The 24402-nt window shown below is 47.7% G+C and overlaps 1 protein-coding gene across 1 annotated transcript in view; it reads left to right on the top strand.

The window, feature by feature from the left end:
• Positions 1-21548, top strand: part of LOC144738070 (junctional adhesion molecule-like) — a 107852-nt gene extending 86304 nt beyond the window's left edge. The window contains exons 5-9 of the mRNA XM_078620980.1: positions 14731-14929; positions 16381-16523; positions 17285-17414; positions 19945-20087; positions 21537-21548. Of these exons, the coding sequence (XP_078477106.1) occupies positions 14731-14929; positions 16381-16523; positions 17285-17414; positions 19945-20087; positions 21537-21548 (627 nt within the window). The remainder of the gene's footprint in view (positions 1-14730; positions 14930-16380; positions 16524-17284; positions 17415-19944; positions 20088-21536) is intronic.
• The last annotated feature ends 2854 nt before the right edge of the window (positions 21549-24402 follow it).

Below are 24402 nucleotides of genomic sequence, written 5' to 3'. Positions count from 1 at the left end.
CAGAGACCCATACTCATAGAGACCCATAGAGACCCACAGAGACCCATACTCATAGAGACCCATAGAGACCCATAGACACCCACAGAGACCCATACTCATAGAGACCCATAGAGACCCATAGACACCCACAGAGACCCATACTCATAGAGACCCATAGAGACCCATAGACACCCACAGAGCCCCACACTACAACTAAACTAAGTTTGTGTCACCAGGTGTAAGACCCACTCAGCTGCTGTGTAGATATTGTATCAGAAGCGAGCTGGTACATCACTGATGACAGCAGCTCAGACACGTGACTAATATCATCATCATCATCACCACGTGGACATTGATAGCAGCAGACAAAGACTCTGAGCTCGTGGTGACGTAGATTCTAAATTAAGGGAAAAACCAGAGGACTCAGAGTGATAAAATCCACGCAGCGACCACCACGGGGAGAGAGACGCAGACTCCAAATACACAGCAGCAGCAGCGTCGCCAGGGTCTGGGATCGAACCCACGACCTCCTGCAGACCAGGCGAGGGAGACGACTTCTCCTCGCCACCTGCGTGTGGCCGCTGTCTGTTTGTGTCTCGTGACTTGCGCAAGCGAGACTCGACATCGCTATGTTGGTTTTGGGGTTTTCCCCCCCCACACTTCCTCATATTTACTGACAAATACACGCGTCACTATAGCGTGCTGGGCTGCCTGGCTTCATGGCTGTCTGGCTGTGCTGGAATGTAAAATGTCATCTCTGCACCTTAGAACAACAACAAACAACAATCAGACGTCGTGCGTTGACAGTGTTTCCCAGTGGGTGCGATGTGCGAGACCTTCACAATGGCTGTGTCACGAACACGCTGAGTCAGCTCAGATCCTCGGTTTACGATCTGCGTCTGAGCGTCTCTCACCTTTGGAGGTTCACAATGGCCTGGAACGAAGTTCATCAAAGACAAAGACCCCCCGCGTAGCCTCAACAGACTGTTGGGGCAAGTGATGTTAGCGAGCAGCACCGATGAAGGCCGGCACGGCACACGAGGGTTTGAGTGGCCAGCACCACGCCCGGCCGCCTTTGTCTCCCCAGTGGCGATGTTTACAAATCGGACCAGGTACTCATTTGAGGCCTGAGTGGACCTAGAGGAGGTCCAGGACCGGTTCAAATAATTGTCACCGGTGTCGGCCGTGAGTTGGAATCGAACCCAGGTCACCAGGTGCGTAGCGTAGCGCTAATCACTGCACTACCGCTCCCCACATTCCCACACACACGTACACACGTACACACACACACCTACACACACGTACACACATACACACCTACACACACGTACACGTACACACACGTACGCACGCACACACGTACACACACACACGTACACACACACACGTACACACACGTACACACACACACGTACACACACACGTACACACACACGTACGCACATTATTCAGAGGCGCGTCATTCAAAACGCTCAGGTGGTTGGATGCTTCAGGGGTCAGATCGCTGACGCAGCAACCTCGGAGTTCATGGAATTCCATTCCAGATGTGAGCCCTGTAAGGGGTTGGGTGTGAGCCTGGAGCCCGTGATTGACACAGAGACCCATAGACACACAGAGACCCATAGACATACATATAGACCCATAGACATACATATAGACCCTTAGACACACACACACACACACCCGTAGACACACATAGACCCATAGACACACACAGATACCCATAGATACACACATAGACCCATAGACACACACAGAGACCCATAGATACACACAGATACCCATAGACACACACAGAGACCCATAGACACACACAGAGACCCATAGACACACACAGAGACCCATAGTTAACACACAGAGACCTATAGATAACACACGTAGACCCATAGACACACACGTAGACCCATATACACACACAGAGACCCAGAGACACACACGTAGACCCATAGACACACACGTAGACCCATATACACACACAGATACCCATAGACACACACGTAGACCCATAGACACACACAGAGACCCAGAGACACACACGTAGACCCATAGACACACACAGAGACCCAGAGACACACACGTAGACCCATAGACACACACAGAGACCCAGAGACACACAGAGACCCGTGACACACACGTAGACCCATAGACACACACAGAGACCCAGAGACACACACGTAGACCCATAGACACACACACAGAGACCCAGAGACACACAGAAACCCGTGACACACACGTAGACCCATAGACACACACAGAGACCCAGAGACACACAGAGACCCGTGACACACACGTAGACCCAGAGACACACACGTAGACCCAGAGACACACACAGAGACCCATAGACACACAGAGACCCGTGGCACAGGAGGGTGCGGGCTGGTGGTAGGTGGCCAGCACCACCAACATACCCGCCCGGCCGCCTTTGTCTCTCTCTTGCACTCGCATTGCACTTGCACTGTTGTTGTTTTGACTCGAGTGAGTTTGGTTTACCACCGTTTAAACGCCACTTACATTTGTTATCTGTGCAGTGTTCGCTAAAGGACCCCTCACTGCACTTGATCTCGGCAGTGACCACGTTGGCCTTTGTCTTTATTGCTGCTGCTGTTGAAGTGATCCACCCAGCACTCACGGATCTCCCGTGGACAATAGCCGGGCAACTGGGCTACATCTTATTGTTTAACTCTCACTACTCATGTTCACTGCTCCTGTTCACTGCTCCTGTTCACTGCTCCTGTTTATTGTCACAAGGCTTAAGGACTCCACTGAGCTGCTTTGTAGCTCTTTTATCAGAAGGGAGCTGGGCCATCACTAAAGATAGCAGATCAGCCACGTGGACATTGATAGCAGCAGCCAAATACTCTAAACGCATAGAAATACATAGAGACCCACAGACACCCATAGACATCCATATAGACCCAGAGACATATAGAGACCCACAGAGACCCATAGAAACCCACAGAGTCCCATAGAGACCCACAGAGACCCACAGGCACCCATAGAGACCTACAGACACCCATAGAGACCCACAGACACCCATAGACATCCATATAGACCCAGAGACCTATAGAGACCCATAGAGACCCAGAGACCCACAGACACCTATAGAGACCCACAGAGACCCATAGAGACCCACAGAGACCCACAGACACCCATAGAGACCTACAGACACCCATAGAGACCCACAGAGACGCATACTAAACTAAGTTGATCTCACCAGGCGTCAGGCCCCACTGAGCTGCTGTGTAGCTATAGTGATAGGTTTTTACCCTTTTAACTGGTACAAAAACTGACACCGTTTTACAAGCCGTCATGTTTGCAATAACCACAACACAAGCAGTCAAAATGCAAACAAAAAGAAACAACTCTGATAATGATGTGCACTGTCCTTGAAGTTGATTGGTCCACACCCGAGACAGCTTTTCTTAGAGCCTAGTCTCCACTGGTATTGGACCAGATTACGCCAAAAGGTGTACAACTCAAAGACAGCATCACCATCAGAGTATTGAGAGCTCGGGGTAAGCATTTACACTATGAGACCTCCTTTACCAGTGGCAAAACATAGTAGTAGGTTTTTACCCTTTCAACTGGTACAAAAACTTGTATAAAGGTGTCAGTTTTTGTACCAGTTGAAAGGGTAAAACCCTATCACTATATTTTGCCACTGGTAAAGGAGATGTCGCATAGTGTCTGCTGTGTAGCTCTTTTATCAGAAGCGAGCTGACCATCACTAATTCTCCAAACATGATGATGACGATGATAAGCCAGTTCGTTGCACTATTGTGATGGTCAGGTCGCTTCTGAAAGAGAGCTTTACAGCTCGGTGGGCCTTAACTGGTAACATCAAAATAGTTTATTTTAAATATGGGTTTCGATGAGTATGGGTCTCTATGGGTTTCCGTGGGTGTCTGTGGATCTATATGGTTCTATATGAGTCTGGTCTATGAGTCTCCCTATGCATAGCTTTACGTACGATACCTGGAGCGGTGGTGTGTAGTAAACATCGACACTAGGGAGACAAAGGCGGCCGGGCGTGGTGCTGGCCACCCACCCCCTCGTGTGCCACAGTGCCGGTAGCATTCATAAGCGCTATTACTCGCTACTACTAACAGCACTTGCCCCCGACATTCTGTTGAGGCTACACGGGGGATCTTTGTCTCTGTGTAGAAGTGAGTCACCCATCTGTGTGCGATCTGCGAGTCTACCTCTGTGGTTCAGTGCAACACTTCGTCGTGGTAGGAGGAGGCTGTCGCGACCAACATTATCCACAGTGGAGGTTTGTGTTGTCTTAGATCGCGTAAATATCAATGTTGTGTCGTCGTTACACCCACCACTAACAACCGACACAGCCAATCGGTCATTCTTGTCACGTCAACACAACGTGCCAATTCGTTACTAGTTCAACTGGCGTGTTGGAGAATAAGCCCACTACAACATTTACACTTATAGTGTAGTGTATAGTAGTGTAGTGTATAGTAGTGTAGTGTGTAGTGTAGTTCAAAGTTCAAAGTAATTTTTTTTTCAAAGTTCATGTATTAGGTATAGCCCTGTGAGCCATTCGGCTCTTGAATAGGGTGCAACCGCAACAAACAAAAAACAAAAACATGAACAAGAAAACATCTTAAAGTGACTATGTGCAAACAGATAACAGGTGTGGTGTATAGTAGTGTAGTGTATAATGTAGTGTATAGTGTATTATACTAGTACAGCTATGACTGGTTGTTGTGTGTTGGATAGTAAGCCCACTACAACATTTACACTTATAGTGTAGTGTACAGTAGTATGTAGTGTAGTAGTGTAGTGTATAGTAGTGTAGTGTATAGTGTATTATACACTACAACATTTACAATCCGAGTACCGTGACGTATCGCCGGTAATTACAACAACGACGAGCATAATCAGGCGACTCTGCGGTTTTCATTCCACACACCCCACATACCACACATACCGTCAATACCGGTGGCACAATGCAATCAGGAACTCGTCCGGTCTGTGCAGATTGGCAGGGCTGTTGAGTCTGGGCAGTTCAGCACCGATCACGCTTGACAGGTTGTCACGGGGCATCTGCGGGCCTCTGTGTAGCCAGCAACAAGGTCGTTTGTTGTCGTTCCCCCGCACCTCCGCTTAGCACGGTTGTCTACGTACGGTGCGAAAGAAGTTCAACATACGTAGCACGGTTGGCTACGTGTGGTGCGAAATAAGTTTAATATACACACTTAGCACGGTTGGCTACGTACGGTGCGAAAGAAGTTCAACATACGTAGCACGGTTGGCTACGTACGGTGCGAAAGAAGTTCAACACACACTTAGCACGGTTGGCTATGTACGGTGCGAAACAAGTTCAACATACGTACATAGATACAGCAAAGAGCAGGGCAATGCAAGGCATTGCTGTGCGCCGGCTATGATGCTTGCCACAAATGATAGCGCAACGAAGTGGCTGATCGTCATCATCATCATCACGTGGAAATGTCTAGCAGCCAAATACTCTAAGCGCGTGATGTTGATTCTAAATGTGGAGGGAACAACCGGAGGATCCAGAGTAAAAGCCACGAGACCACGGGGAAAACACGAAAACTCAAAATATACAACAGGCGTTATGGTTGGGATCGAACACCACAACCTCCTGTATACCAGGCGAGGTTGTTAACATCTCCTAGCCACCGTGGCGTTATGGTTGGGATCGAACCCACGGCCTCCTGTATACCAGGCGAGGTCGTTAACATCTACTAGCCACCGTGGCGCCCCTAATGTGATCGTCATCAGCGTAACGTTCTTACCCCGTGGCCCTACTGGATCTTCTTTGCAAAAGAGCTTCATAGCTCATCGAATTCCTCCAGTATCTTACCTATAAAATTCAGTACAAGTGTAGTGGTGATACGTGCTGGCAGGGGGGATCGTGAGCCAGCGCGTGGTGATTGGTTACATCACGGTCCGCAAGCGGGTGCTCACATCGCGGTCCGCATAGGCTCCGCCCCCTGGGGAGCGAAGGGCTATGTAAGGCGATGCGAGCGGGCACTCAGGGAGTTGGTAACCGGTGAAGATAGAAGACGGAGGAAGAGATAGGCCCTGGACTCCTAGCCCCGCTGCCCTTGTAAGGGCCGGGGCTCTGTGAGGCTCAGAGGCGAGGCCTTGGGATTCACGGCCCGACGCCCTTGTAAGGGCTCGGGCAGTGTAACTCAGTGGTCGAGACCCGTGGCCTGACAAGGCGGGTCTGATAGCTCCCCGTGGGGAGAGCGTAGCCGGAGAGCCTGAGCCGAGGCAGAGTTAGGCACGCGTACCCTACGGGAGAGACTGAGTGTGGCCCGAGCCGGATGCGCATAGGGGTCTGATAGCTCCCCGTGGGGAGAGCGTAGCCGGAGAGCCTGAGTGCAAGGCAGAGTTAGGTACGCGTACCCCACGGGGGAGACGGAGTGCGTGGCCGAGTCAGGCACGTGTGACATAGGTGTTATCTCGGTGGGACTGTTACTTGTGCAACCGTTGTGAATAAAAGAGTGCTGCCCCGTCAACTCGTCTCCCGCCATTATTGAAGATATTACATAAGTAAATAAATAAGTTCTGATTCTGAGATTCTGATTTATCTGCAGGAACGGTGGTCGTTGACAGCGCGGGAGTTGGAAATGCCTTCGAGTGCGAGGCGCATCACCAAAGAACACCACATGGTGAGTTCAATAGCAGGTCGTGGTCAACTCAAATTCATCAGCGCCACCATCGCCATCATGACCATAACGACCATCATCACCATCTAGCCCTCCCCACCCTCCCAGTCCCTGACTGCCACATTTAGATAAGCTCCTCCCCCCTCGCCTTAACCAGTATTTAAGAGCTTGTCTCTTGGATTTCTCTTCACTTGATACAGTAAATTTAGATGTTACAGTCCCATCTGAAGACGGAGACTTGTGTTGCCTCCCAAACGTCGTGATATAATTGAGTTATTTTCATTTATTATTATTGTTATGTTATTATTTTATTACCTACGTGACTTTACCGAAAAAACCTAAGAGTACCATCATGACGACCATCATCGTCACCACCAACATCATCACCATCACCACCATCTTCATCATTGTCACCACCACTATCATCACCACAACCGCCATCATCACCACTATCATCACTATCACCAATTTCATGACCACCATCATCATTACCACCATCATCATCACCACCATCATCATCACTATAATCAGCATCATCACCACAACCATCATTATTACCACCATCTTCATCACCATCACCACCTTCATCATCATCACTAGTTAACTATTATCTGGGCAGTGAAAATAGCTATAGAGTATATTATTGTCATCAGTATGACATAAGTATACCAGGTTTGCAGTCGATACCACATTGAGAAGTGGGTTAAAATTGAGTTACAAAATTTGAGGAGACAACGACAACAACGACAACAGACAGAGTGAGTTAAATGAAAGCGTGTAAAAACAATAATAGTAGATGAGTTTGGAGGGGATGAGTAGATACTCTGCGTTGTGTTCTGCATTCCCTCTGAGAATGGGGTATACTCCACCACCAAGGCACAACCAGAGGGTTGTGTAACTGCAACTCTTTATTTCAGTGTTCCTCTGAAGCGCATTTGTGCATCTGTAATTATGACCAGATGCACACCAATCAAGCCCAGTTCACACCACCTCACTGCTCAACCCCTGTACAGTGTCCACCCGAATCGCAATAATGAACAGGACCCTGTGGGGTGGGCTTGGTAGGACCGAACAATTGAATGGCTATAATAAAATTAAATGGCAAAAAATGGCCGCCAATAAGTGGATGCCCCGTGGCCCCGCCCTCCACCCGCGTAACCCCGCCCCGGCCACCCGTGGCCCCGCCCCAGCACCTTGCCCCGCCCCTTCCCGCCGTAACCCCGCCCCAACCCCGCATAGCCCCGCCCTCCACCTCGTGCCCACGCCCCCTGCCGCCGTTGCCCCGCCCAACCCCGCGTAGCCCCGCCCCCTGCCGCTGTAGCCCCACCCAATACACCCCGAGCGGGGGAGAGATTCCCAGTCCTGGCTCGGCTGGAGAGCCGCCGACGAGGGTGGGGGGGTAGGGAGTTGTTTTTAATGTAAAAGCTTTAAATTTAAATGTTTCTATTAAAAAACATCAGGGAATGTAACATTGTTAAACATTAACTCCCTTTCACACACGCGGGGGTACGATACGAAGGGAGAGTTTGAGGCCTAGGTCTAGGCTTTAGGCCTAGCTGTAGGCCTTAGGCCGCCGTGAGTTAATTGTTAATATAAATGTTTTAATTATTTATGTAAAAGCTTTAAATGTAAATGTTGCTATTTAAAAACATCAGGGAATGTAACATTGTTAAACATTAACTCCCTTTCACACACCCGGGTGTACGATACGAAGGGAGAGTTTGAGGCCTAAGTCTAGGCTTTAGACCTAGCTGTAGGCCTTAGGCCGCCGTGAGTTAATTGGTAATATAAATGTTTTAATTATTTATGTAAAAGCTTTAAATGTAAATGTTGCTATTTAAAAACATCAAGGAATGTAGCATTGTTAAACATTAACTCCCTTTCACACACGCGGGGGTACGATACGAAGGGAGAGTTTGAGGCCTAGGTCTAGGCTTTAGGCCTAGCTGTAGGCCTTAGGCCGCCGTGAGTTAATTGTTAATATAAATGTTTTAATTATTTATGTAAAAGCTTTAAATGTAAATGTTGCTATTTAAAAACATCAGGGAATGTAACATTGTTAAACATTAACTCCCTTTCACACACGCGGGGTTACGATACGAAGGGAGAGTTTGAGGCCTAGGTCTAGGCTTTAGGCCTAGCTGTAGGCCTTAGGCCGCCGTGAGTTAATTGTTAATATAAATGTTTTAATTATTTATGTAAAAGCTTTAAATGTAAATGTTTCTATTTAAAAACATCAGGGAATGTAACATTGTTAAACAATAACTCCCTTTCACACACGCGGGGGTACGATATGAAGGGAGAGTTTCAGGCCTAGGTCTCGGTTTTTGTAGGGTCATGCCAAGTGTTTGCAGTAGGGGGCGATGTTGCTACACGGACGGACGGACAAACGGACGGACGATATAATCTATTGGTGGCTGGTCCACTTCGTTCCTACCAGTATAACGCCTGCTTATCATACACAATACACATTCAACGTATAACATCTGAAAGATTTTACATTTAACTAAACTATCTTCTAGAAACATCTAGAGTGTTTTCTAAATACTGTATAATCCTGCACAAATTAAATAATACCTTGTTATAATCCAATTATAATACTACAACATCAATTTGGCAAATAATGTTAATTGCCATAAATATATAAATAAAATATTCTCTCTGAATCAAAACAATGTCTACCAAAAATACAAATATAATTATGCTCGCTCCATTAGTTCAATTAAAAGCTACAGGACGAATCTAGATTTGAGGTTTTCGTGACTGCAGGGATCCATACTCTGTGGTTCTTTCGGTAAAGTCACGTAGGTGAAAAAACAAATTAAATCACGTTTCGGGTGCAACGCAAGCGTCCGTCATCAGGCGGGACAACCACAGCAAGAAACAACCGCTGAAGTGGGCAAGAGAGGGGCCATTCAAAACCATCACCTTACCCTACATTGCGGGGATCACAAAAAAGATCTCCAAAATCTTGAATATACACAAGACCCAGGTCCGATTCAACACAGTACATAAAATCCGTGATCTGGTCCCGTCTGTAAAAGATGTAGTTCCAGACATACAGTACCCTGTCGTCTACAAACTAAGTTGCCTCTGTGGTAGCAGTTACATTGGGGAAACCAAACGACACGTCTCGGACCGCATCCGTGAGCACAAAACAGACCTAAAACAAGGTAGGACCAACACCTCGGCCGTGGCAGATCACTGTTATAATTCAGTGGGCTCACATGATATTGACTTCTCCAAGACAGAGGTTCTCTGCAAGCCATCTGGCTACCATGAGAGATTCGTGCATGAGGCTATCCACATATACAAACACAGACAATTTCAACCGAGAAGATGGATTCTGGCTTAGCAATCATTGGAAGGATTTGATAAACCATTTCGGGTCTTGATTGTTTTCACGCTTACGGTGACTTTCAGACCGCATTCCCTTTTCTGCTCCCCCCTCCTCTTTTCCGAACATAGATGGACTCGTCCATCTGACCAACTGCCAAATCGCTGTCCGTGGTGCTGACGTTAAGAAAAAAACGCCACTTTTTTCAAATTTTCTTGCTGTGGATTTCACACCTGATGACTGCTTGTGTTGCAGTCGAAAGTCGTGATAATTTTATTGTTTAATCTTTTAATTATTTCCCTTCTACGTGACTTTACCGAAAGAACCAAGAATATTAATCCCTGCAGTCACGAAAGCTTTAAATCAAAATTTAACTAGAACTCGTTTCACCTGACCTTAATGCCAGATTCACAAGTGCATTGCTCTCAGGCCGGTCATCACAGTGAGTGCACAAAATTCTCTTCACATTAACGTTGGTGCAGCACCTCAATTCTAGATCTGAGAATGACGAAAAAGTCGGCCCGACTGCCATCAACATGAACTCTCTGTAGCAGGATAGATGGGAACGTACTGCCCTCTACTGCTTGAGTAGTGACATAGCCAACACGGTGGCGTATAGCCTAGTACAGTAATATCGTAAAGACTCCATTATTGCATCTCACTACTCTACGGGATGTCAGGAAAAAAACATTTGCAAACTGCAGCGTGGACAAAACTCTCTGGCACGCGTCGTGATGGGTACTGCAAGATGGGGTCGTGTCCGTCGAGTGCTCGCCAAGCTGCATTGCCAAACTCGCACTTTCTAAAGGTCGCACTTATTACACAAAGTTCTTAAAGTATTAGTCTTAAGTCTTAAAGTCACTTTATTGTCAAGTGTGTTACATGCATGACATACAACACAGATGAAATTACAGTCCTCTCTCTTGGTCCCACGGTGCAACCAAGAAATTAAAAAATGAATCACAATTAACAGACATAAATAAACAATAAACAATCGGCGATCAACACAAGATAAATAATCAAAAAATGTAATAGACTTAAAATAAACAACAGTCAAGAATTATAAAATGTAAAATATTATTTAAATAAAGTATTTAAAGAAATAAGATATTTAAACCAGTGTGGTAGTGCGATGTAGTGCAATGTGCAGTCCAGAGATCAGGATGTACGAGTGAATGTGTGTGTGGAGGTTGGGGTCAGGGGGCAAAGGGAGGAGGGTGGGCAGAGGGGGGGAGTGATGGTAGAGCAGGGAGGGAGTTGAGTCTCCTGACAGCCTGGTGAAAGAAACTGTCTTTGAGCCTGCTGGTCCTGGCCGGAAGACTCCGCAGTCTCCTCCCTGACGGCAGCAGGCTGAAGAGGCTGTGAGATGGGTGGGTGGGATCACCTGCAATCTTGATTGCTTTGCTGGTGATGCGGGTGTTATAAATGTCCAGAAGAGGGGGGAGAGAGACACCAATGATCAAAAATCAACCACAGTACCACCTTACTGACATCAACAAGGAGCATAAACCATCATCACGCGAACTCTGGATATCCTGCCAGAGGCTTTTGGCTCGCCATCGGTCACTGCATCACCTCGCTTTAGGATGCGCTTTTGCGACTGTCTGGAATGCTCTTCTTTCTGATATTAGGAAGCTACTATGCTGTGCGCTTTTAAATAATCTAAATAGACAAACTAATTTCTTGTGTTTAGTTTGTTGTCGTTTCCTCGCACCTCCGATTAGCACGGTTGGCTACGTATGGTGCGAGAGAAGTTCAACACACACACATGGACCAGAGGTCACTTCATGGGATGTCAGAGGTAGTTGTGTGATATCTACTTCTGTGGGCCATACTCTTAACACGAAAGGTTGCGCTGCACTTTGAGGGATCCAATGGATTCTGCATCTCATGACATGTTGCAACTATAAGTATAAACATATCTGGCTTCAACTCCTGGCTATAAATCTCATCAACAGCGATGTCCAATTGCCATCAGAACGTGATACAGCTGCTCACTCCCAGCTACAAACGCTCTGATACGTGCATTGTCTTCGTACTGTTCGCCTTTAGGCGTTCTCTGGTATGACACAGCTGGTGAGACTAGGCCATAAATAAGTCTGTCCTTTGGTGCAGGCCAATCAGTTTCAAAGACAATATAATTATCAGAGCCACGTCTGTTTGCATGTTCACCACAAGTACTGTGCATGGTCAATGCGACACTTAATGTCTTGAAAAAAGTTTCTATTTGGCGTTTCAACATCTTAACACACCTCATGGTTTTTTGCCAGAAAGGGTTAAACCCTATTCTCATGTTCCATACGCTGTTTGTTGTTGTTTCCCTAGAATTTATGGTCGTCACCCCCGAGAAAATGAACGCCGTAGCAGGCAGCAAGATTCTCCTGCCCTGCTCCTACACCTGTACAATCAGCGGCGTTAACCACACGCTGGTGGAGTGGTGGAGAATGACAGATGGATGCAAAGAAGAGAGAGTGAGTTTCAAATCTCTCTATCATAGCGAGACAGCTGAATGCGGGAAAACCTTGCCCAACGCAGCTTTTTTGAATGCGTCTTTCGGCTATACACGGTTTGTTGGGGAGGGGTGGGGGGTGATCCATATTAGAGGTTGTTTTTGGTTAGATCGCGTAAATATATCAAAGTTGTTATTAAATCCGCCACCACCCGACACACATGCAATTAGTAATGGGGTTTGTCACGTAAACAGAACATGCCAATTCGTTACTAGTACAGCACACCGGTGTGTTGCAGAGCAAAGCCACAACATTTACAATCTGAGTACCGTGACGTTTCGCCAGTAATTACAACCAGCTTCATCAGGCGACAGCCAGATTTGTGGAGAAATCCTCCTGTTTAGTTCCTTAAATAGAGGGGTAGATGTGATGGCATCACTTGTGAGAACTTCTTGAGCGATGTGGGGCAAGGGGATTAATGAATGCATATAAATGAGAATGGGTATCCACTGCCGGTTGGGCTATTTATGTGGCAATCAACGTAATCTCTGCATCTTTTGAGGAACGCCGGTGAAGACCACAGCTTCATCCGCTTAATTCGGAGTTTCTCCAATTTTCTGGTTTGAAGAAAAGTATCCTCCCCATAGAGGTTAGTCAGTTTAACACGCAGGCTTTCGCGACCAACATCATCGTGAGTGCCGTGGTATGGGAAGAGTAATGGAGACCGGGGTTTTGTGTTGAGGCGATATTGAAGAACAAAGAGTGAACACACACAGCAAGAAGACAACCTGATGATGCAGACACTGATGAGAAGGAAACTGGCGCTATTTGGACACATCTGCAGGATGGACAACAACAGGAAAATTAAAAGTGATGTCGTTCAGCAAAATGGAAGGAACCAGAAAGAGAGTAACTGTGTAGTCTTTGGCTTGTCTCCATGCACGCTGCCCTGCAGTTTTCTCAGCTCGTGCCGCTGAGGTGCCGTCATTGTTTGTTAGCTGTTGAGACAGCCGCTGCTCCTCCACTGTTTGTTTTGCGCGCCACAGGGCCGCTAGCTTTGAGGTTGTTTTTGTCTTGGAGAGGCTTTAATTTTTTTCGCTCTCTGACTCCGCACACTGACCTCGAGCTCTCTTCCGCTTACCCTTATATCCCCTGGCCTACGTCACCAATCCCCGCCTACAGCCACGTCCCCTCACGAACCTTCTAGATGGTTACTTCCCCAGAGCCTTTTGAGCTCCGCCCCTAACCTCGGCCCATCCCTCTAATTGGGTGATGGCCCAAGCGGCGGAGCCTATCCACTGATTGGCGCTCATCGATGAACTCTCGTATTACACTTTGATACTGGCAAAAAGGTCCCATAGATTTAACCCATTCTTTCAATTAATACATTTTTCCATATTCATAGTACAGAATGGTAATTTATCTCGATCATTAGAGTATATTTTTAAAATATATACAAATTAAATAAAAAAAATGACATCACTGGAACAATGTACATGTAGTCATCGACTTACGAACATCCAACGTATGAATGGGTCACAGGAACTAATTATATTCCTAAGTCGAGTACTGCCTTATAGTGCACTACAGTATATTTATCTGCTCACGTTAATTATATGCATACGTAGCCAGTGGTCAAGGGTGGGTGATCTAAAACCCGTCTCAAAATATTCTCTCCCAGGGTTTTATTGATATACATTTTGAAAGACAATGCAATTAGCATGCATGTTCTGGTAGACTGTTTGATATGTACAACAGCTATGACATCACATGGCATTGTGATGTCATAACGTCCATACATATGACCGTGAATGTATAGCTCATATCCAGGTCTCGTGTATGTACGTTGAACTTTTTTCGCACGATAAGTAGCCAACCGTGCTAACTCTACATCTTACCACCTCCTGTATTTTAATTCCGGTAAAAGGCGTCCAACACGTGATAAAGACATTCTTATTCATTCTAGGCGCAGCAGCTTTTTATTGGTCATCGAACAAAGATGGTCACCGCATCGCGCGGTGTCACATGCGCTGCTGCGGCCATCTTGAATGCTCTGCCTTCCGATATGAGGAAGCCACTGGAGCTACGCACTTTTAAATTATCATCTAGGTTGAAAACTCGTTTCTTTAAAACTGATGTTTGTGTTTAGTTTGTTGTCCTTCCCCCGCATCTCCGATTACCACAGTTGGCTATGTACTGTGCCAAAGAAGTTCAACATACATACAACATACATACAACATACATACAACATACATACAACATACATACATCTTTGATCAGTGCATGCTCTCGCTTTTGTTGACCACAGCTTTATAGATTCCCCAATGGAGATGGACAATGGCCTTTACACGCCACCTGGATGGGTGATGTGTCCAAGTGCGACGCCTCCATCACCGTCAGTGACATCAAGACTCACAACTCTGGGCGATATCGCTGTGAGGTCACAGTGTTTCCACAAAACAAGCACGACATTGGGTATCTACAGCTGAATATCACCAGTCCATCAGGTTTGTGTTATTTCCTTCAAACGTCTATATTACCATCCACAACTCTTATCATCTATCCTATAGAACTGATATTGAACTCAACATCTACACTTTAGAGGCATGGGCCCAGTGCCACGGTGAACTGAGTTCAACCCCTGGCTACGATCTCATCACCACCAATGAACATCAAAACCTTTGACTGCTACTCATCGACATTTACGCAATCTTAAAACAATGTCGCATAGGAGGTGACTCAGGTCAGAGTTCTGAGCTAGCTCCACTCAGAAGCATGGGTTCAAGTCCAGACATTTGCCTGCGAGTTAACCAACTCACTCGTCCTAAAGTCGAGTCAGTTGATGGACTAAGCCCCCCCTTTCTGCAATTTTGCACTTAATTGACGAAATTAAAACTCTGATAATTCAAACGTATCTGGTTGATTGTTACGCGATAAGCGCTGTTCTATGTGGAAGAGCAATTTGGGAATGTCCTGCTCCCAACTGTGTGGACCAGCAGAGATCGCTTGAAGGAATCTTAGAGTCAGCTCTGTGATATCCACTCTGCGGACTGTTCTCTAGCAAGACACGTTGCACTACTCTGTGAGAAATCCCAATTAATGTGTATATTAGTGGTGGGACACAGGGATAACATTTAGTAACGAATTTTTTTTTCGAAGAAATCCTTGCCCAACGCAGCTTTATCTAATGCGTGTTTTGTCGCGAGACGGTTGTGGCTGATAGGGTTTGCTTTCCACAACGTGGGGGTGATATTTCGGTGATACGCAGTTCGACGATGCTAACATTTTCGTATCTGCATAAAAAAGTTAGTGCCGTGAGAGTGCTGCATCCGTTGGAGTGAATGAATCGACTGTGAGAACGATGTTTTTACCGTGTATGTCTGTGTACGTGTGGGTATGTTTTTTGTGTGATAATGTAATGCACTCAAAACGCACAGCAGCAGCACAACGTAAATGTTCAAACATTACCGCATGCATCTGGTTATTGAGAACGTTAGTCATACAGACGACTAGATGGTGAATGATTAATGTTCAAGTGACAGTGTTAGTGGCGAGCGTAGGGTGCGAGTGCCGTGGTGCGGGAAGAATGGAGACGGGGGTTTTGTGTTGCGTTGAAATGGACAAAGAGTGTACACACACACACACGACGTGAGAACGACTCTGCATCCGTTAGTACAATAACGAGGGCGGGCATCTTGTAGTATTAGTTAAACAAAGAGGGAGGGGGTGATCATTTCGAAGGTACGAAGGCAACCCGAGTTTTCCCACGAGGTCTGTTTTGTTGTTTAACAAAGTTGTGCCCAACATGGCATTTCCAAGAACGTAACCCCCCGCGTTCAACGAGGTCTGCCTGTTCTGTACTTTAAAAACGCATTGTTACTGACAAATGTTTAGCGTTATTACATTTATATTAGATAAGAAAATACACTAATGTTGTCGTTGTGTGTGGTTTCCCTAGAACTCGTGGTTGTGACCCCGGATAAAATGGACGTCATAGTAGGCACCACATTTCTGCTGCCCTGCTCCTACACCTGCACAATCAGCGGCGTTACCCACACGCTGGTGGAGTGGTTAAGGATCATCGACGGGCGAGAAGAGAGGGTGAGTTACTCCTCTGTCTGTTCTGTGCGCCATTTGCCGCTAAATTGCAGAAAGCACAGGCGTGGAATTGATAAGTTTTGTTAGTAAACCTGATCACGTGACTATTGAGCATTTAAAATAACCAAAGCAGATGAACAGGTTTTGTATTCATATTCTTAGTTTTTTCAGTAGTCACGTAAATAGAAAAAAAAAATGAAAATACAATAAAAAACATATAAAAAAACCACGACGTTTCGATCGCAACACGAGCGGTCTTCATCAGGCGGTTGAACACCGCTTGTGTTGCGATCGAAGCATCCAGAGGCGGAGCCAGGATTTTCAGGTAGGGGGGGCAACCCCTCAGCAATGAAAAATGATAGAGGAGTTGTTAGTAAGAACTTATCCCCGGGCGCTTCTACAGCCATCGATCGAGGGTCGATTTCGAACCGTGTGTGATCGGCATCGCGCTCGCTGAAGGTGTTTGCCTTCCGTATACGCAACTTTGCACAATTCTGAGTCACTTATAACCGCTTTTCCGTTACTTATTGACAATTATGGACTCAGACTATTGTGCTATCATTTCATAAAGTCTCTGGCACGTAATAATATGCTACACAGTGGCTGTGGAGGTCGCAAAATGCCGATTTATTACAAATAAACCCCAATGATCCGATCGAAATTAAGGATTTCGAATCATTCTCGGGTTTTATCTGAACGAATATTATACTGAAATAATATAACGCATTTGATCTCTGTGTTGCTTTCACCTTTATTGACCACAGATTTATCACTTCTCCGAGGGAGAGAACAGACAATGGCCTTTACAGGCCACCTCAGTGGGTGATGTGTCCAAGTGCGACGCCTCCATCACCGTCAGTGACATCCAGACCCACGACTCTGGGCGATATCGCTGTGAGGTCTCGGTGTATCCACAAATCAAGCAAGACATTGGGTATCTACAGCTGACTGTCCACCCACGAACAGGTTTGTATCACGTCCATCATAGGTCTGTCCTTACACTCACTACTCCCATCATCTGTCATGTGGCCCAGCCCGAGCACTCAATACCCATCCTATAAATCCACGTTTTGCCTTTCGTGTTTGGTTTGTTGTCCTTCCCCCGCACCTCCGTGCCTGGCTACGTACGGTGTGAAAACAGTTCAACATGAATACGTACATGTGACAGAACCGTGCACCTAGAACCATGGTCATCTGGGTTCAACTCCTGCCTGTGACTCTTCACTTTCAGTGTCCAATTGGCATACAATCCTGGCTTGGGCCTCCTTTTCATTGACTCAACCTTAAAACAACTTTGCTCATGAGGTTGCCGTATGGCTCAGAGGTCAGAGTTCTGAACTAGCTCTGCTAAGAGAGTTTGGGTTCAAAACAAAGCGACCTGTTTGTAAATCCAGATGTCAAGTCTCATGAGTTTGTCATCTTAGCCTGGTCTCCTGGGTACATTTGCGAAGCAGATGTTCCCTCTCAACGGATTATCCAGGTGAAATTATTTATTAAATAAAAACAGTACGACGCAAACATCGTAACATTGTTTGGTTATCTGATATTGCACTCAATTTGGCTAATTCCAAACTTTTTGCAGTTAAACCAGGCAGAGCTCGTCAAACGCAGGGGTTATGTTCCTGGAAAATGGCGCGTTGGGCTAAACCGCATTTGGCAAATAATAGACCTAACTGGAAAACTATGGTTGCGTTTCTGGATCCAAAATTATCACCCCCTTCCTCTTTGTTTTACAAATTCTAAATAATGTTGGTGCTTGTTTTTGTACTAAAGGATGCTGAGTGGCTCTCCATTTCTTGTGTGTGTGCACTCTTTAGTTTTCACTATGGCCTCAACACAAAACCTCCTCCGCCACTTCTCTTCCCGTACCACGGCACTCACGCTCAACACTCGTACATAACACTGTCACTTGAACGTTAAACGATTCGCCATCTAGGCATTCATGTAACATTGGACGGCTAGATGCATGCGACAATATGTAAACATTTGCGTTGCACGTGTAGGGGTGTTAGAGAGAGAGCCGTTATGCATGGCAGCTTATGGGAAACAAACACAGTGGGCGGGGCTACGTGAGTGCACGGGGGGAGGTGCTCTCAACGACGTCCGCACCGGGCAGCCCGGGGCCCCACCCCTCAGCGGGGGTTGAGTATAAAAAAGGGATGTGTCAGGGGGCTCGGGGAGAATGTTAAAGCTAAACTAGTGAAGACCGAAGATCGTCTAGCTAGAGCCCTGGACTCCCCTGGGACGCCGCCCTTGTCAGGGCCGCGCAGGACCGAGCCAGCGGCGTGGTCCCGAGAACCAGAGCTAGTGCTCTGGGACTCCGGGTACCGTAGCCCGACTGACCAGTGTCGGGCCAGACAGCCTCCCCTAGCCCGTTAGTGGAGGACTAAGAGGCAGGCTAGGGTAGCTAGCGTGTGTATTCCCAGCTAGCCGGGTGAGGGGGCCGATACCCCCTCGAGTGTTATATGCCCACTGTTGTGCTGTGAAATAAACCTGTGTGCCTCCAACTCCGGCGTCAAGAGTCGTCAACGGTATTACATCTGGTGTCAGAAGTAAAAATCTACGAACATGGACACGCGCCGGACAGCTCGAGTCAGGATACCGTGGGCGGAGGACACCGCTGCAGTCGGAGAGCCCGGGACGGGTGAAGAGAGCACGGAGCAGTCGAAGGCCAGATACGGCTACGCCGCAGCAACAGGAGGGTGGGGAGGTGTCGGCAGAGGGGCTGAGGCAGGCGCACGCCAAGCTGATGGAGCTGCTGCACGCCGCTGCCAGCATGCTGGACCACATCACTCAGCTGGGGGCTGCTGGACCGCCACGGGGCGACGAAAGCCGACGACCACAGCGCCTTCCCGCCATTTCGGCGGAACACCAATTTGAAAATCCCGCCATCGCCCACGTATTGGTCGCGAAAGCCAACGTGTTAAACATTACTCGATTTTGCATTATCGGAAAACAATCCTCCCTGCTCCAATGTCACTTAAACTAAACTATTTTATTTTTCCTGGTAAGGCCCACTGAGGTCTATGGCTCTTTTTCAGACGCGACAAATGATAGCTTAACGAAGTGGCTTATCATACGGGCATTTAACGCAGCCAGATACTCTAAACGGATCTTTCTATATATGGCAGGGAAATCCGGAGGACCCGGAGAAAAATCCACGTGACCACCGGGAGAGTAAACACGCAAACTCCAAACATACAGCAGCAGGTGTCAGGGTCGGGCTCGAACCCACGACCCCTGTCTACCAGGCGAGGTAGTTAACATCTCATGACCTTGGCTCCACTTGAAGGGACCTCTAACGGAAAGTATTTGCCCGCTTTCTCTGTCCTAATTGTCACCACTGCGTTGTGAGACCAGCACCTCCTCCTCTTCCAGAGGTTCATTCCCACTGCTCATGTGACCATCGTGAGTTTGTCCACAGACCTGGCCGTTGTCACCCCGGATGCAAAGGACGCCACAGTAGGCAGCACGGCTCTCCTGCCCTGCTCTTACACCTGCAACATCACGGGCATTAGACACACGCTGGTGGAGTGGTTCAGGACCATAGACGGACACGATGAGAAGGTGCGTCACTGTTACACTTTCACACGATTACTTACACCCTCCTGCTCACAATGATGATTAAATGTTCTTTATTAATGCCCGTTCATGCTAATTTATTTCAATAGAGGTCACCCTCTCTCCTTTTCTGGTCCCATTGTCAACTTTAAAGTTCTTCAGACACCAGTATAGTATTGTATATTCAGCCATAATAATCTCAAATTCTCTCTGTTCTCTCTCCTCTAAAGAAGAGTAATTTCCTAAAATATAGGCTTATTATATATGTATCTGTTATAATTCAATGTTATTTATATATTATGTCAGTTTTGGGAATATGAGCATGTGTATTATGTGGACACACAGTCATGCCCTGGTGTGTTCTCACGTTTGCCATCAAGGTGTATAAGATCATACACAGAAAGAGAAGCCTCAGGCCGATGCAGGTGACTTGGGTGGGAGATGAGTCGACGTGTAACGCCTCCATCACCATCAGCAACATCCAGACCCACGACGCTGGACGATATCGCTGTGAGGTCACGATTTATCGATACGACAAGTCAAGCACGGAAGACATCGGTTATCTGCAGCTGAACGTTCACAATGAGCCAGGTTTGCATTATGTCCTCCCTTGATCTATTTAACACCCACCGTTTTATCATTCTCGCTAAGCGAGAATTCAAATTCTCTTTATTGTCCAGATTTATCACAAAAATTCACTCTGTGGCACAGCCATAAAGGGTCTTTGTTATTCCTCACAGATATTACATCCTGTAGTATAAGAAACGTGACTCTTTGTTGAGTTGGCTACATGAGCCAATGACAGCTTAAGTTCCTGTCTCTGTCTGTGTCTCATGAGATTGTTGTCCACTTGTGAGATGTGGAATGTTTTGATGTCGGAAAAAAGCTTTTTAGCTCAAGGGGCTCTACTCAGGAAATAAGTTTCTGATTCGAATTCACTTCAAGTGTTGATGTGGGAGCTGCAAGGTAATTTACGGCATCAACAGGAAACCGGCACAGCGATGATTGACCTCCTGCTGGTTGTCCATGACTCCATTTGGCGTCATTGCCTGCTGCCGGACATTGTCCAAAAAAGTCATCAAATGCTGTTCTGAACACGATTTAACATTTACAGGCAGGCCTCACCGGACGCAGGGGGTTACGTTCCAAGAAAATGATGCATTAGGCAGAACCGCGTCCGACAGATAATTATTGACATTGTGGGAAAACTAGGGTTGTCTTCCTGGGCCTGAAATGATCATCCCTCCCTCTGTGTTGCTAATTCTACAACATTTCGACCCTTGTTTTTGGATTAAATGATTCTGAGTCACTCTCCATGTCTTGCATGCGTACACTCCCTAACATGAAACCCCCATCCCATTCCCGCACCACAGAACTCGCGTCCAATGCTCTCCCCTGACAATGATTTCCCAGCCCCACGCTTGCCCCTGACTCTGTCGCCGATTCGCCATCTAGGCGGTCATCTAAAGTCCTCAAAGACTGGATGGCGAGATGCTTGCGGCACTGTGAACATTCCCATTGCATCGCTGTGCATGTCGAGTGTGTTACTTTTTCACACGAAACATTCTTAAAAACACACACAAACTAAAAGATGCGTGGTAATTAGACGGTTCTTACAGTGGATTAATTCACACCTTTCAATGGATGTAGCACCCTCACGACACTACTTTTCGACAAGGAGATGAGAGTCTTAGCAGCGTCAAGCCGAAACATCACCCCATGTTCCGGAAAACAGTCCTCATTAGGTGTATCGTGTAGAGCCAGAATGCGCGTTCAATAAAGCCACAGCCCATCTGCTCCTCCTGACAACCAGGAGGAGCAGATGGTGTGCAGCACAGAAACGAGGATGGTGCGATGGATCTCAGCGATCACAGGACTGGATCTGTCAGAACTGAAGAGCTGGAGAAGGAGGCGGAAGTGGCGGTGCTCATCTCACTCGAGCGGAGAGAGGGAGTCGCCTCACACGGCTGGGGCTGCCTTAGTAGAGGAGGGGGCAACCGCAAGGGCGATGGACGTGGAGGCACCAGGGCAGAGACAGATGGGCAGGCCGAGAGCGAGGGGAGTAGAAGTGGCGAACGCGGCGGATTCGAGGGCTGGGGAGTAGACGCGGAGGTGGCCCAAGGCAGCAACGAGCAGAGCAGGAGGAGCTGCAGGGCAGAGACCGCACGAGAGGAGGGGGACATGGCAGGAAGAGGAAGAAGACGTTGACTGTGTGCATCTCTTGGGTGTTCACGTGTTGCTGTGATCGTCTGCGTTTGTGTTTAATAGAACCGAGAGACGCAACGCCCACACCAACCTCAGCTCCAGCTCCGTTACCTTTAGTTGGAATCGTCCTTGGAGTCATTGCTGCTCTGGTTGCTGGAGTTGTTTTTTACTGCATGAGGAGGAGGCTGAGACTATGTCAGCCAATAGAACCAGAAGCTTCGTGAGTATCGACCGCACTTGCACCAGAACCTCACAGTGAGTGATAGAACACGGCTCACAATGGCCACGCCAGAGACCCTGAGCCGGCCCTCTCCAAGGGCCTGAGTTTTACTCCAGCTCCCTGCCTGCCCGTGACTCAGAGCTGTGCTCAGTGGAGCCTGCGGGAGCTCCTGGCAGCTGGGACCCCTGAGTTAGACTCCCAGCCGTGGCTGCTGTCAGTGACAGGGGCTCCATATGAGTGGGGGTGGTGATGTGAGACTGCGTCAGTCATAGGAGATGGTGAACTCAATGGGCTCTCACGTAGTTAAATAAAACACATCAATCACAAGAGACAATGGTCTCTATGGGCTCTTACGTTGTTAAACAAAGGATGTCTTTCAAATCAGGGTCAGTGATTGCTGTGGTCAGTGGTTCCATGCGAGTGTCAGGCAGGTGTGAGGTGTGGGTTAGACTCCCAGCCGTGCCAGTGACACAGGCTGCATGTGGGTGAGGATGGGGATGTGTCATGTGTGATCGACGCGTGTCCACTTCTCTCTCAACAGGAATCACGAAATGGAGTCAATGAACCCAGTTGGATAAGATGCAGGAGCAAGATCAGGTGAGAGCGAGAGAAGCAGGAGGCAGGAGCCACTCCCGTCAGGGTCATTCTGCCTGTGTGTGTTTGTGTGTGCGAGTCTGCGTGCACTGCGCTAAGAACCAGCTACCTGGGTTCAATTCCCTAACCTCGCTGCGTTGTGTAAACGCCAGCACTGCTGAGACAAAGGCGGCCAGGCGTGGTGCTGACCACATCACCCTCTCGAGGTGTTACTCGCTAGCAGCGATCACAGGACTGGATCGGTCAGAACTGAAGAGCTGGGGAAGGAGGCGGGAGTGGCGGTGCTCATCTCACTCGAGCGGAGAGAGGGAGTCGGCTTACACTGCTGGGGCTGCCTTAGCAATAGAGGGGGCAACCGCGAGGGCGATGAACGTCGAGGCACCAGGCAGAGGTCGCAAATGGGTTTTGATTCCTTACCCGTACCCATACCCGGCCGCACCAGGGTCGCAAACGGGTATCGGGTACCTTATTGCGACCTCTGGGATGAAGCCATGTTGCAGGCGCGGGTGGGTTGATTCTAGGAACTTGAATTGTGAGAAGAGACAAGACGTTGGGAAATGAGTGACAAACAGTTACTCATCAGTGACTCACGGCGGACCCGTACCCGACTGGGTACGGGTAGCCGGGTATCGGGTAGGGTACGGGTATCGGGTACCCGGTTGCGACCTCTGGCACCAGGAAGAAGATAGAGGGGCAGGCCGAGAGTGAGGGTAGTAGAAGTGGCGAACGCAGCGGATTCAAGGGACTGGGGAGTAGACGCGGAGGTGATCCAAGGCAGCAACGAGCAGAGCAGGAGGAGCTGCAGGGCAGAGACTGCACGAGAGGAGGGGGACATGGCAGGAAGAGGAAGAAGACGTTGACTGTGTGAATATCTTGGGTGTTCACGTGTTTCTGTGTCGTCTGTGTTTGTGTTTAATAGAACCGACAGATGCAACGCCCACGCCAAGTCCAACTCCAGCTCACCTGTAGTTTGGATCGTCCTTGGAGAGTCATTGCTGCTCTGGGTGCTGTTGCTGGAGTTTATTTTTACTGCTGGAAGAATATTTTCAAGTTGATTTCTCATACTGTGATATAACGCAGATAGGTAAATTCTATTCTGTGAAAAAAAGTGTATTTTTATATTCGAGTACAGCAAACTCTTCGCTCTCGCGGGTTTAGCTATCGCGGTTTTGCCGTTTTGTGTCAAGGCTATTGAGGTGCAGAGTTCGCCGATCTTACTGCTGTGGCTGGACCATTTGCGGTTGATCACGAGATTTTTGTACGCGTCATAACTATACTGCTCGCGATGATGCTGCTGCTGCC

This window comes from Lampetra planeri, chromosome 77, assembly GCF_965212315.1.
Source record: "Lampetra planeri chromosome 77, kcLamPlan1.2.h2, whole genome shotgun sequence".
Taxonomy (NCBI): domain Eukaryota; kingdom Metazoa; phylum Chordata; class Hyperoartia; order Petromyzontiformes; family Petromyzontidae; genus Lampetra; species Lampetra planeri.
The sequence above is the reverse complement of the archived record's forward strand: the minus strand, read 5'-3'. Positions and strand labels throughout refer to the sequence as shown.